Source organism: Stegodyphus dumicola, chromosome X1 (genome assembly GCF_044657685.1).
Source record: "Stegodyphus dumicola isolate Sdum_Otavi_A_Nest chromosome X1, ASM4465768v1".
NCBI classification, from domain to species: Eukaryota; Metazoa; Arthropoda; class Arachnida; order Araneae; family Eresidae; genus Stegodyphus; species Stegodyphus dumicola.
The window spans coordinates 239,266,438-239,281,009 of record NC_140780.1 but is presented as its reverse complement, the minus strand read 5'-3'; the positions used below and the strand labels follow the sequence as shown (position 1 = coordinate 239,281,009).

General features: G+C 31.3%; 1 protein-coding gene across 4 annotated transcripts in view; it reads right to left on the bottom strand.

Moving 5' to 3' along the window:
• Positions 1-14,572, bottom strand: part of LOC118184363 (FRAS1-related extracellular matrix protein 1-like) — a 190,469-nt gene that overhangs the window by 94,372 nt on the left and 81,525 nt on the right. For all 4 annotated transcript variants that reach the window (XR_015038404.1, XR_015038405.1, XM_085807237.1 and 1 more), the window contains exons 5-6: positions 12,900-13,141; positions 6,149-6,366 (exon numbers count right to left, since the gene is read on the bottom strand). Coding sequence is in view for 2 of the 4 variants with exons in the window: in XM_085807237.1 (XP_085663363.1) it covers positions 6,149-6,366; positions 12,900-13,141 (460 nt within the window). In the remaining 2 variants the exon portion in view is untranslated. The remainder of the gene's footprint in view (positions 1-6,148; positions 6,367-12,899; positions 13,142-14,572) is intronic.

The window sequence follows — 14,572 nt, the reverse complement described above, 5'->3', positions numbered from 1 at the left end:
AAGGGGCATAACATACACCTCAATTGTGGCAACTGCCTAAGCTCTCATATATTAATAACAGTTTTTCAGTATGTGCATCCTGGACACACAACCATTTGGTAATTAAATTTATTTCACACTTAGCATATTATAACCAAAATAACAACCGGCACTGCATGTTTTATTAGATCACAAAGTTCCTGTACAGAAGTGAGAAATGGTCATATGTAAACACCATCTTTAACAAACTCCCAAGAGAATGAGTTTATGTAATGCAAAATCTAGTGAATCATAATGGATGATGGTGAAGATTATCACCACCATAAGCAGCATATCTGACCTAGTGCAAGTGCTTGCACATTCCTGCAAAAATGCAGGCGAGTTCTATCCATTTTGAGAATGTAATCACTACAACTAGTATTCAGTTGGAGTAGCATCCAAATTTTAATACACACTGTTGCATTCCGAAGTATATTGAAGCTTGTGTACAGTGGCACTGATGTTGCACAAGAGACATTAGCTACAGTGTATGAAATTCGAAGTTGTCTTTTGTTTTGTGTGTGTGTGAAGGAACACTTGGTGATGTCTTTCCTTGTGTATATTCCAAGGTTGACTTCACATCCGCATCTGTATCAGGTAGATGCAAATTCATAAACTAAATTTTGGCTCATAAGAATATGGTACCCTTGGTGGAATGAGCGGTTTTGATTTTAGAACAATGAAGTTTGAATCATTTCCTGGAGATGGATTTTTTTTAATCTTATGGATTTGAATGTTTTAAAAGTACAATGGAAGGGACTGAGACCATCATTTATTTTCAGTCCGAAGAAAGTTAAAAATGAGCTGCTTAAAGAAGTATCGATTTAAATGAAGTTTCCATTTTAAAGCTGCAACTCACAAATAAGTTTCAGAGACTTGAAAGTTGTCACTTTGATTTCTGAAAGTTTACTGAAAAGAGAAGATGGCAGGAAACTGTACACCAATAATTTTGGAGAAACTGAAAGCTACGGACACAGATATCTAGAAATTTGTGCTAAACTTTAACAGAAATTGCGAGAAGCTGCTGCAGCCAGACATGAAAAAAGGAAATAATCGAAAATCGAGTTGATGAAATTTTTAGGTGACCCAAAAGATTATGTCCTTTTGGAGCCTATTTCAGAAGATTCATAAAGACAAGTCTATACCTGATGAAGATAAATGTAATATCTAGTACAATTTGTGAAGATAAAAAGCAATCTTCTCGTCCATATTTACGTTGCGTGATTTATTAAGCAAGGTTATGAATAATACCATGACTGGATGAGCCAAGACAGATTTGGCAGCATCATAATGATGAACTAGAAGCTATGTTCTAAGCTTTGAAGAGCTTAGGAAGAACACAAGAAAGCTTGATACTTTTCAAATTCCATTAGATGCAAGTTGCCTATGCTGCTTACATAGGAAAGAAGAAAAACTTATCAAATGATTCCATGAGTTTCCTTTCTTAACAAAAACTGATGAACTTCCTTCGTCAAGAAGTCTGAGGTGAGCAAATGGTCGTATTAGCAAGAATTGGGTTTTGTTCTCATCTTAATTTTAAAAAGAAGAGTTCTATTCCTGGAAAAAAAAAAGACACAGCTGAACTTGCAATGCTCTCTGCAATGGTAGGCCTTCATAACAATACAAGTTAGTGACTTCAAGAGCAAAAGATTTGTCCTTTGTGTAATTTTAATAGCCAAGTAAATGAAATAATTATGGCATTATTGGATGTTCCTCGACATAGGAATGAAACTAATACATGCTCTATTTGGGGGGATGAAATGGAATTGCAGTGGAAGTGCAATTCTACACATTTATTTGGTAAAAAAGAAGTAACCTGGAAGATATAGGAAAAAGGAATTAATAAGTTAAAAAGTGGTAATGATTATCAAAAGGTATTCCAGGAATAGGAAAAAATGACTATCACTAAAGGCATACCGGAAACTGAATTGAATAACAAATGTCACTATTTTCCTCACAGAACAGTCATTAAATTAGATAGTAAAACTTCAAAGATTCATCTGTTTCTTTTTCATCTTCTAGACCTCAGTGAGAGTTATTAAACTATAGTTTATTTAAAGGAGTTAATTTCACTGAAATTATACCCAATATTATTGATCATTTTAGAATATATCCTATCGGTTAAGTTCTGACACTGAGAAAGCTTATTAGATTTTTTTTTAAAAGAATTTTTTTGGGTGGCGTTTAGGCAGTTTATCACTACACATGGAAGGACAAGCACAATTTATTCTGATAATAGAACTAATTTCTGAGCAGCATTTGATGATCTTTCTAAATTAGATTGGGAGGAAATTTCTGGAGTGACCTTCAAATATAAAACAGTTTCAATAAATCTGTTTTGAGTCAGGAAGAATTAAATACTGTAATCTATGACTGTGAATCAATCATTAATTGTAGATCATTTGCATATCTGTCAAAATATCCACAGGAACTTATTCCTCTTACACCTGCTACATTTCTTACAGAAATCCACTGTTCCAGTACTGTTAGGAATTATGATGAATCTGATACTCAAAAAATTCTATAAAAAATTTAGATACAGAAGTAAACATTTTAGAAAAGAATATCTCAATGAACTTATTCAAAAATTCTATGGAAACACATTGCATGAACCAAAAATTGATGAAATAGTTTTAATTTGTGATGATAGTAAAAAGCATTTATTTTAATCTACAGCAAAAATTACCAAACTGGTTGATACAGCAATGTTGCACTGTTAGGATTAAAAGTCAACACAGGACAGTTTTACCAACAGTGCAGTGAGTTTTCCTAATTAGATACAAGATATTGGAACACTTGTTAACTGAAAATTAGAAAACAGGAAAGGAGGAATCTAATTCTCAGAAAGTTTCTGGATTTAACACTAGTTTGTCTTGTAATGATGTAATAATGAAAGATATACCTCTTTTGGTGGGTACGTACAAGCACCTGAAAGACTGGATTTGTTTGAGTTTCTCTCCAAGTCTCGACAGTGAAAGAATGTCGCGAACTGAAGTAAATTGAAGCTGGGGTTGACTGATACTGATGATGAGCATATGACATCAGCTAGAATGTACGAGAACTTGGAGCTAATGCTTTCGGTTTTTTGCACATGAAAGAACATTTGCTGATGTGTCTATCAGTGTGTGTGTTTAATATGCTTCAATGAAATATTTTAATGTTTTCCGGAATGACTTTTGTCTTGCAGTATGTTACTAAACACTCTGCATCAAGCAGATGTCAACAGATGAATTAAATTTGGCTTTTCATCCTCAACCCATGTCCAGATACAAATTGACTGTCATATTTGCTTTAGGAAAAGAAGAAAATAAACCTTTTTTTTTTTTTTTGGTAGAATACTGGAAAGACAATATTGATGTTTAATGGGTCACAGTGCATCATTTTTTAAGCCCTGTATGAAATTCACACTGCACTGTATTCGGATCCAGACATCTCAAAATGGAACATACAAGAAGGCATTATCTTGTGCGACATAAACTCGGAAATTGGCCCTACCACCCCTCCATAAGCAAAACAAGCAAATTTTGAGCAATGCATGAGAAACTAGGGCAGTTGCTGATGGTGTAGGTTGTGCCTCTGCAAGAGGAGATACACAATTGCTATTAACCTTTGAAATTACCATACTTTTGTGTATAACCCTATATCTTCTAAAAAAAGAATATAAATTCTGTTCATAACATTTTTTGAAATTTAAACAGTCCAGAATCTTGAAAGTCATTAAAAGGAATATAGCAGCAGCTAAGTAAATTGCAGAAATAGTTTTGGCCTTGAAATACATCTATTTTTAGCACAGCTATTTCAGATATTGAAAAACTTTAATACAAACAGAACACCTGTGGTAGGATGGTAAAGAATGAAGCAGATGAAAAGCAAGCAGCAAGCAGAAAGTCAACAAATCACCTTAAAAATTTACATCTATATAATTAATAAAGCAATATATTTCAATATATTAATAAATCTACATGCTTCTATAATAAATCTATACATCAAGCAGTCAGGACAAGAAATGGTGGATTTAAAATGGTGTATTAATTTATTTCTTGCCAAAAAAATAATTATATTACTATTAGTTAATATAAATTATATTTCTAACAGTTGGTTTATACAAGTCATAAAATGGGCATTAATTTGGGAATGATGTACTTCCTGAAGATTAAAATATGTGAATATTTCTAAAATGAGAAAAGATGACTAGATTTACTTAAGAGGGAGAGAGAGTTTAGGGCATATTACAAATGAAAGCAAAATTTTACTTCGCATATCCCTCATTCTAAAGGAAAATACTTCAGAAAAAAAAAAAAAAAAAAAGAGTTACAGCAATAGAAACATAAACAAATTTTAACCATAAGATTTTATGAAACTAAGTCCAATGAAATTTTAAACATTTAACCAAACTAATCTGAAAATGTTTTGTTCTTGCAGATTATGAAGTTGCTTCAGAGAAGCCCTTTTTTTTAGCACATGTTCCTTATTACAGCATAACTCTTAAATATTTGTAATTTTATACCTCATTATCAATAGCATGTTACGAATTCATTATCACAATATCCAAAATTATTCTCATTTTCTGTGCAATAAATATTCACGTTTCTCAAATTTACCTCCTAAAAATTAAGATAAAATGTTCACCCTTCAAATCTACTATATTTGTGATTATAAATTTAATTACTTTCTTTAACTGCAATGTTTAAAACTATCATAGTTACTTAATTTATGCAATATACAAATACAATAAAGTTCCTGTAGCATGAAATTTTAGCCCAATACCTTTTTTATTACAGCACAACCCTATCCCAAATTGCATCTTCACACATTTCGAATTAAATGTAACTAACGATTTTCAGTTTAATGATAACACTGATTATTCAAAATAATTGTAATTGCATTAATTATTAAATTTCTTCCTCTGACCTTCTGAAAAAATTAAGTATGCGCTAATTAACAAGACATAAGAATATCCAAAAATATACTTAAATAAATGCACTCGCAAGTTTTAAATTATAAAATTTTTATTTTTTAAGCATTTTATTTCTGCTCAAATTATAACCTATTCAAATTATAATTTTAAAAGTATACAAATTTTATATCCAAATCTAAAGTAAGTTTTAAATTAAAACAGAACTCAAATTTCAAATTACCTAGTACTTTATATGAGGTTTCAATAGCCCCGCAAAAAATCTGAATAAATTTTCATTCATAATCTCTTAAATGATAAAGGACTAAATGCCATAACCCCATAATATGAATCACAATTTAGACACACACATTCATTTTCAAAATTTAAACTGTAAGGAATATGCTAGTTTTATTAACAGTTAATTTTGAGTTAAACTTCCTTTCCTATTGCTTCTCAATGTCAATTTACCACTTCCAGCTAGAACGTAGTTTTAGAATCATGTTCGGATGCAAATGGAGGAAGAGTGGTATGTAACTGCGAAGTTCTAGAAACTGAAAAATAATAACAAAGCGGATGAGGGCTATCAAATAGATAATGATAATAACAGTAATTAATCTATTAGTAAATGAAGGTAAAATATTGCAATGTATGAAAAACTTTTTTTGGCTGGTTCTTAATTAAAAAAAATCAATTGAATACAATTAAGAAAAGCAACATTTTGGATGTTTTTCAATGCTGTTTCTCACTTTCCAAAATAACAACTTCTTTCTTCATATGAATAAAGTTTTGTTCATATGTTTGAGAAGTTTTCGTAAGGCATGATAACTCAAAGAGTTTTACAGTTATACCGTAAGAAAATATCAAAAAAACTTATATTTTAAATATGATGAAACAACTTCAGAAGTGTCTTTTAACCCAAATAAAATAACATCAAAACAATTAATAAACATACAAAAGATAAACCAAAGAATAATTGCATTCAATCATTAGAAATCAATTTGGGAAAATACAGCATAGCAATGTACTATTTAACATTTTTAAGTACTCCAAAAATTCACTTTATTTCATGAAATGCACCGCAACATACAAAAATTTATCATGAAAAGTGCTGAATGCAAAGAGTAAAAGAAGCTTTTTTTTTTTTTTTTTTACAAAATTTCCACACAGCTGTAAAGCTGGTGTTGATTTTTAAGTGAATGAAATAGATAGTGGGAAAGATGAAAAAAGACTTACTCTAATCTCAATGTAAGGATGTCATCAAGTGAGAGCAAATCACCAACTCTAAGTGGCTGCTCACTTCTACGCAATGAGCCATGAAGAGGAATTGTGAACAAACTCATCTGCAAGTCAGATGTTAGAGTGTCTGGATCATACACAGAAAGCTCATTTGTTGATAGTAATGTAGATGACCCTTCCTCAACAAGTAATTCACCAGTATGAAGCTGAGGAATCTATGAAAGAATAAAATGACATTTTTAAAAGCACTTGATGCTTTAATCTACCAACTACATAATATAATTACCATTTATGAAAACTGTGCTTCAAATTCAAAAAATATTTTCATAAAGAATGTTTTTTTACATGCTGATTACTATTTTTGGGTACCTACTTAGCGGTAGAACAATTAATTTATGAATACATTAAGAAATTTTTTTTTAAATTTCATAAGCCAAACAATTTGTAAAAGAATGCGTAGAAAACACTTTTTCCTCAATCCTGTATCCTAGAGGCAAGTCAGATTTCCAGAAGAGTAAGAACTTTGGGAATTCTGGATTTCGGGAATTTCTAAATTTCAGATCATTAGTTTAAAATCTAACAAGATTAGAAGTACTAAAAAAATATGAAATGGTTGTTTGAGAAATAATGAAGAATTTATGATTTTAAGAGAATTGAAATTTATAAAAAAACAAGTTCAATGATAACATTTATTTTCTTTTGTTAAGTAGTTCTTTTTACATAAATTGTTTAAACAATTCTGTTTATTTATTTATTAACTTTTTTTGTGCGTGTGTGTGTGTGTGTCTGTGTGTTAATTCTTTCCATTTAACGTTATTGCGATACCCGATTTCTTTTGAAGTTCCAATGTTTGAAGCTCCAATGTTCAGTTTCTGTATGCTGTTTCAAGAATTCCAATGAAACAGTCAAATGAAATCTTTTAGTTCTCAACAACCTTTTTATCATTTTATTCACTACCAGTGGTAATACATTCAAGATTTAAAGCTATGCTACAGCCTTTGCCCCCCATTAATTGACTGGTGATTTTGGTATTGTCATTGTAATGAAAATTTATGTACATCATCTACATTTAACATCGCTTTACATACTCCATTAATCAGAAAATCTTGCAGTTTCCTTCAGTTAAGACATATCATTTGGCGCTTTTTTTGTTTGTTTTCATGTTATTTCCTTGGCATCGGATGCCTCCAGTTTGTTTTGGTTATTTTTCTGAAGCAGTTACATTTCTCTTTCACCTGTATTTTTTTTTTTTTTAAAACTGAAAAGGACTTTTCATGACTTGGGATTTGCCAAGAGATGAACATGCACAATCCTATTTCAAAATCCTTTTTGCACAAATGTACCAATATGTAACTTTCAAGAAAAGTTTAGAAAACATGATAAACAATTTTCATTTGGGAGGAGACAAGGAAGAAAGGGCAGAGGAGGAAAATAGTATACACAAAAATACATAATATCAATTTTTATTTTACTAAAGACAAGAATTTAGCAACTAAGTAATTATTTTTGAGAAGAAAACTTGTTTATATCTTGAATGAACATAATCATGTCAGAAACTTTATAACAAGAAAGAAAGGCAAAATTCAAGGCATAAATAGTAAGAACTGGTGAAATTAAGAATTATGTCAATGATTTAAAAAATGCAATTCAGGATTTACACTAAAACTTTGCAAAGGGGGATAGGATTTGCACCAAAAACGAAGCAATAACACAGAATAATTAAAAATTTATAGTACATTTATTTCTATCACAAGAAATGGAAGGATTTAATAGAAACATCAATATACAATCCATGGAACTAGATGAAAAAATTATTATACTTATTTAATAGTTAAAATAGTATTAAAACAACAATTCAAGTACTCACACTGATACTAAATTTGAAAAAATTGTTTAAATTTCTGAAAAAAATAATTCCTAAGTGACATATGAGATGCATAGAATGCAAAATCCCTTAAGATTTATGACACTTTTGTTTCTTGAAAGGAAAACTACACTGGTTATCATAAATTAAGGAAAAATCACAAAAGTCATGGTTACTGAAAAAGTTACACGTAGAATTTAATGAAACTTACCCACAATATACAACACATAGTAAGGTATCAAATAACATAAAAAGAAATTAACACACAAATATGGTAGTATAGAAATTAGCACATGTATAAAATGAACAAATCGAAGGTATCAGTTTGCTATAGCAAAAGTACCTTCAATATGGAATATGATCACCTCTAGAAGCAATATAGCACATACAGCAATGTGTGATGCTTTCAATTAAGCGGTCTATCAGTTCCATAGGAAGCGAGAGCCATTGCTCTTGCAAAGCAGTTGCAAGCATGACAAGGGTCTGAGGGGGCGGATTGAGAGCAGCTAGACATCTCCCTAAAGCATCCCAAACGTGCTCGATAGGATTCAAGTCCGGGGATCGAGCTGGCCACTCCATGTGCATAATTGCTTCCTGTTGAAGATAATCATCTATGATTAAGACACAATAACACGCCAAACAAATACCAATTCAGAAGTCAAACAACAAAAATCAGTGTTATATTTTCAAAATTTTCACAAAATTTTGATGTGAAAATTTTGAAAATATAACGCTGATTTTTGTTGTTTGCCTTCTGAATTGGTATCATTTACGATGCAAGCCCTGCATGGTCTTGCATTGTCGTCCTGTAACAGGAAAGCACCAACTATTGCCCCGGCATATGGGCACACATAAACATCAAGGATGTCATCTCTATAAATCCGAGCATCCACGGTTCCCTTTGGAAAGACATGGAGGTCTGTGTGTCCACCCAAAGAGATGCCACCCCAAACACAGACACTGCCCCTTCCGTATGCATCTTTTTCATGGATGTTTGACAGATGATAACAGGTTCTAAGTTTTCTTCTTATCAAATAACACCTACTATTGCTTTCTAGACGCTTTCTAGGCTCATCCGTAAAGAGAACCACCCTCCATTGATAAGGCGTCCAGTGGACATGTTGTCGTGATCACTGAAAATGGTCCCTCCTATGGCGTTATGTGAGCGGCATACAAATGGCTGGTCTCCTCGCATACAGACCGCCTTCATGAAGCCTTCTATGCACAGTTGACGTTGACACTAACCTTCCGGTGGCTGCAGGAAGGGAGGATCTAAGAACAGTTGGAGTAGCGGTTCTATTCCTGCGTGCACATAATGTCAAATATTGGTCATCGGCGCTTGTCGTAGCAGTTGCCCGTCCTTGGCTGAACCTCCTAGATGCCGAATCTGTGGTTTGAAATTGCCTCCAAAGTCTAAGAACCACAGAAGGACTCACATTTAGCCATATGGCCACTTCTGTTTGACTTTGTCCTGCCTTTAGTCTCCCAATGGCTCTCCATCGCAGTTCTGCAGGCAAATGATGCCTGGAGGTCATTGTTACGAATTGGCTATCTCAGATTTCTGATGTCACTGTCACAGTGAAATATGTGGACTTGCTCTCAAACATGGACTTTTATGCTCCTCGCAGATGACGTATACCGAAAGCAGCGTCACTAATTTGCATATCGCAGTTTTACTCAGCTACTCTTACTTGGCAACATATTCAAATTTTACACGGTTTGGCTTATTTTTGAGGGAGTTGTGATTTTTCCTTAATTTATGATAACCAGTGTATAAATACAAAATTTAATAGTTATATTTCATTATTGACCATTTCTCACAATGTGACAGAGGTCAAGTTTTGTAAGCATTTATTCTTTTAAATTAAAGGCTACTTGCCAAGAATTTTTTCTATTTGTCCGAAAAATACATAACAGTAATATAAAAGTAACACATAGACCAACATATATATGTGTGTGTGTATGTTATAATTTATGATAATGGCATAACTCTAGTGCTATGAGCATTTAATGATCAAAAGCATAAAAATATATACAGTACAAAATCTTTAATCCGGACTCGTTGGGACTTCGGCGATTCCGGATTATAAATCATCAATTTAAATCTGGTAAGATGGCATGCAGAAATTATAAAATTAAAAATATGAAACCATAATTTATGAAATAAAGATCAATTATGATCTAAAGGGTATCAAAATTTACAAAAAAAAAAAAAAAAAAAAAAGCTTAATATTTATTTGTTTACTTTATTAAACATTTCCTTCAATGTAAGTTGTTTAATTTGCTTCGTTTTATGTGCTAATTCTTTCTCTTTAATTCTATAAACAGACATAATTTCTTGTTCAGTTACAAAGTTCCGCTGTTCAAGTGTTGTAATTGCTGTTCTGAGAATACCGACTAACTTGTCAATCGAAATTTTTTCGTTTTCACTAACCTCTCTGTCACTTTCTTCATGCCTTTATCCATTTTTTGCAGCAATTCCACTTTTTGTTTGATGGACATCGAAACATGCTTTCGCTTTGTAGATCCTTTGGCAGCTCCAGAATCGGAAACTCTTTTGACATAATCGAAAGTTCAAGCTTACTTTTGCTCTAACAGTCTGCAAAAAATAATAAGCCGGATCCACTTAGACGATTAAGGAACAACGCAATCTGCAACATTAACTGAAATAGATAATTACATAATTTTAGCCTAGCTTATACCATCCGTTATACATTAAACGTGCATGCGGAAACGTATTATGCGCATGCGTAAAGATATTATGCGTGCGCGTCAACGCATATGCACAAGTGTAAACGGTATGCATGCGCAGAAAGCTTGTAGCTTTGAGGTCCGGATTATAGATCATTCCGGATTATGGACATCCGGATTAAAGACTTTGTACTGTATGTTGTAAACAGCACCGCTTCTAGAAACCTCAATGTCAACCTGTTATTTAAAAAACAGCACATTTGAGAAGTTTTTTATTCTCCCTTTTATTTGCATAATAGAAGAGGCTATAAGGGAGATCAAACAATAAAGTTATACTTGGAAACAATTCTCAGATTCCAACATAAAAAAAAAAAAAAAGAAAAAAAGAAAAAAAAAAAAGAAAATTAAAACAAAAAATAAAGTTAAAATAATTAAAACAAAATCGATAAGTTAGGAAATGTTAAATAATTAGATTAGTTAATAATGGTTTTGATGTTTTTAGTTATCTCTTGCTGCAGTACTTTCTCAACCCCATATCTCATCAGAGATTTCAATACCATATCTTTTTGATAACATTTTTAAAAACAAGTATGGAACAGTAATAAAAATTTTTCATACATCTTGCTATTCAGTTTATGGAAAGGACACAAACATTGTCATTCGGTCATTGAACATGTTTTTGTTGTTCAAAACTTTCAATTAAGAGCACAAAGTGTCCCAAAGCAGGTAAATTAGTTAATTTCATATATGCTTTATATTTTAATTTATAGTACATTCATTTAAAAAAATTAAGTTCATTCCTCTTCAAGAAATTTAAGCACACAAAGTTACTTTTGATTAGTATGAATCACCAATAGCTGGGAGGACAAGATTGTTAAACACTAGTAATTTGACCTGAATTCCATTCATAATGAATGGGCTGACTAACATGGAATTTTTTTGGCTTTCTTGAAATCAATTATAGATTATTTTCCCTTCATACACTAATATACAGCAACCTTATGAAATCAGATTTTATAAGAATTTTAACTCTGTACTAAAATATCAAATTTAAAGAGTGAGGTTTGTTTGTTATTGGTTTATAAATTTATTTTTATATTACAATAATAAATTCAAATAAATAATTACAAAATTGTATAAAACAAAGATTTTAGTCATACACTGCATGGTATAAGATGGCAAAGTAGTACTGTGTGATGCTTATGACGCCAAATTAGATTTTCTCAGCCTACAAAACTAATTTTATCTTAACTGCAATTTATTAAAGCACTTTTTTTACTTCACTAATAAATTTCTATGCAAAAAGATTTTTTTAGCTGGAAAACACCTAAAAACAAAGATTCACTCAGCTACATATATATGTCAACATCAGCAGCTGGCAACTTACATTTTGTAGTTTTTAGGTGACTTTATAAGGTATTTGTCCCGCCTTCCTGGTGTGGTGGTCTGCACGCTGGATGTATATTCCAGAGGACCATGGTTCGATTCCCGGCGAAGGCGTTGCTCATTTTTCAGCTTGCCTGCTTCCCCAAATACCTAATGTCTCTACAACTTTATCTGTTTAAGTAATTTTAATGCAGTATTGAAAATCATAAACGTGAACACTTCAGAAATCTTAATGGTCTTTAGCAAGTGCCATAGTTAAACAAATTTAGTGCACAGCTGCACTAAACAAAAACAAAACAAAAAACTTGCTGTTAACTTTCTTTTTCATTTCAAGCATCATAAAGCAAACATTTACAAGTACTTTATGCAAATACAAGTACTTTAAAAAATTATATTTACTTTACAAACAACTTTTTGTTTAACAACCATTTTAACCAACAACTTAATGTAAATAAGTAAAGCACTGTTAAAAATACATAATTAAAGTCATTTTATTTATTTTCACTTTTTAATAAACAACACATTTTTTGTTTCCACCCCTTTCCTAATTTAAACACAGGTCAATACTATTAGTATTACACTGACATTTTCTTTTTTATTAATATTTACAATGTATTCTTGCAATAAATTTTTATTGGTTTGATATCTCCAAATTAAAATTCAGTCTCATTCTGTATTTTACTTATACTACTCTTTAATCTTTAAAAGAAGCAGATGACAATCATCTTGTTTTACAACTGTAAAAATGAGACAATAAACATATATTTAGTAAGCTTCTAATGAAAAATAAATACAAAATGCATATACCTGATTGTTTACCGGAAATATTGTTATATTGAATATCTGTCCAGAGACTATATTATTATCTTTGTCCATAACAGAAAAAATAAACTGAAGGTATAAGGGATTTGGACCTATTTCATCTGAGGGAGGAACATATGCTATTTTATGATGATTTATTTGTTCTTGGGTAAAGTTCTTAATTGCAGTCAGATTAGAATCTTGAAACATCATTGTTTCATTGGTAAAATCAACAATTTTTCCAGGATCTACAAATAGATACATATAGAAATAAATACACTTACTAACAAAGTAAACATGAATACACTCCATTATTTATGAAAACAACCACAGCAAACGCAAAATAAAAAATGCTGAATGCAGAATATTTATAATTTACTCAATTTTAAATATTATAAGCAAATACTTGGAGAAATTGCAAACTATCAAAGATATCTTGTAAAATACCCATGACAGTTATCTTTTATTCACACATCAAAAGGTAATATGTCTATATAATGCAGCTGCTATATCTTGAATCATAAAACCAAAAATATTACTTTAAACACACTGTATGCCTAGCAACAGAATGAAAATATATGATGGAACACTTGTACTTCATCTTGATTTTGGATCCTAGCACCTGAATATACTTACTGCATTGGGCTTTAATGATTTTTCATCCAATGCAAAAGTAATAGAAGAACAGAAAATACTCTTAGCCATCCAGTGCTACATTGTACTGCATCACCCGCTTACTTTATCATATTTTCAGACTGTAAGAGATTATTTTATCATTAACCAACACTTTCTACTGACTGCAGAATATTCATACCAGTTCTGATGAAATAATTGATTGAAATTACTAATAACATAAGAGATTTTTTTGCAGTCTCTAACTGACTGTAAACTGAAATACTTCCCTTTTTTAACAGAATTAATAATGTTGTGATGATGCAAACTCACTCCCAAAGAACAAAAAATAAATCCCTCAATAAATGTCAGTCCCTTAATGACATTTACTGTCGATCCCTTAATGACAGTTGAACTTTGTCATTAAAACTTAAAAAGCAAACAATTTGGACACATCCACAGCATTATATATACTGCATTTCCTAATTTTTTTTACAGATTTTTAACATAACAAATATTTGATGAAATACATTATAATCATATTCATTAGCAAAGAAGGGCACTTAAAAAAGTTTAAAGTTGGCTGTAATGCAGTGATGTCTAGGTTTCTTTTCATTAGTTAATCAAGCAAGCCAAATTAAACATTTAATATTTTAATGATGATCAGAACTAATACATAAAAGCTATCAAAATTGTAAATTTCCTCCTTTCTATAATATGGATCTCCTGTAACCGAATGATTATGATAAGTAAACACTGGTAATTTGTCCTACATTAAGTTCCCACTGAATGGGCTGGCTGTAGAAATTTTTCATATGCAGTGGCTTTCTTATGTGTAAGCTGAATAAAAACCTCTTTCCCTTAGAAAGGCCTCCACAATTGCATCCCCCTCTTCTTCACATATTTTATTATAATCAATAAATTTACAAAGCTATGCCATAAGTAATTAACCAAACTCAATCAACTTTCTTAATATGAAAAAGACAGTGACTTTCTTTAATAACATTACATTACCTTGTACCCATCCAAAGTTACATACTTTGATAATGGATTACCATTACTGAAAC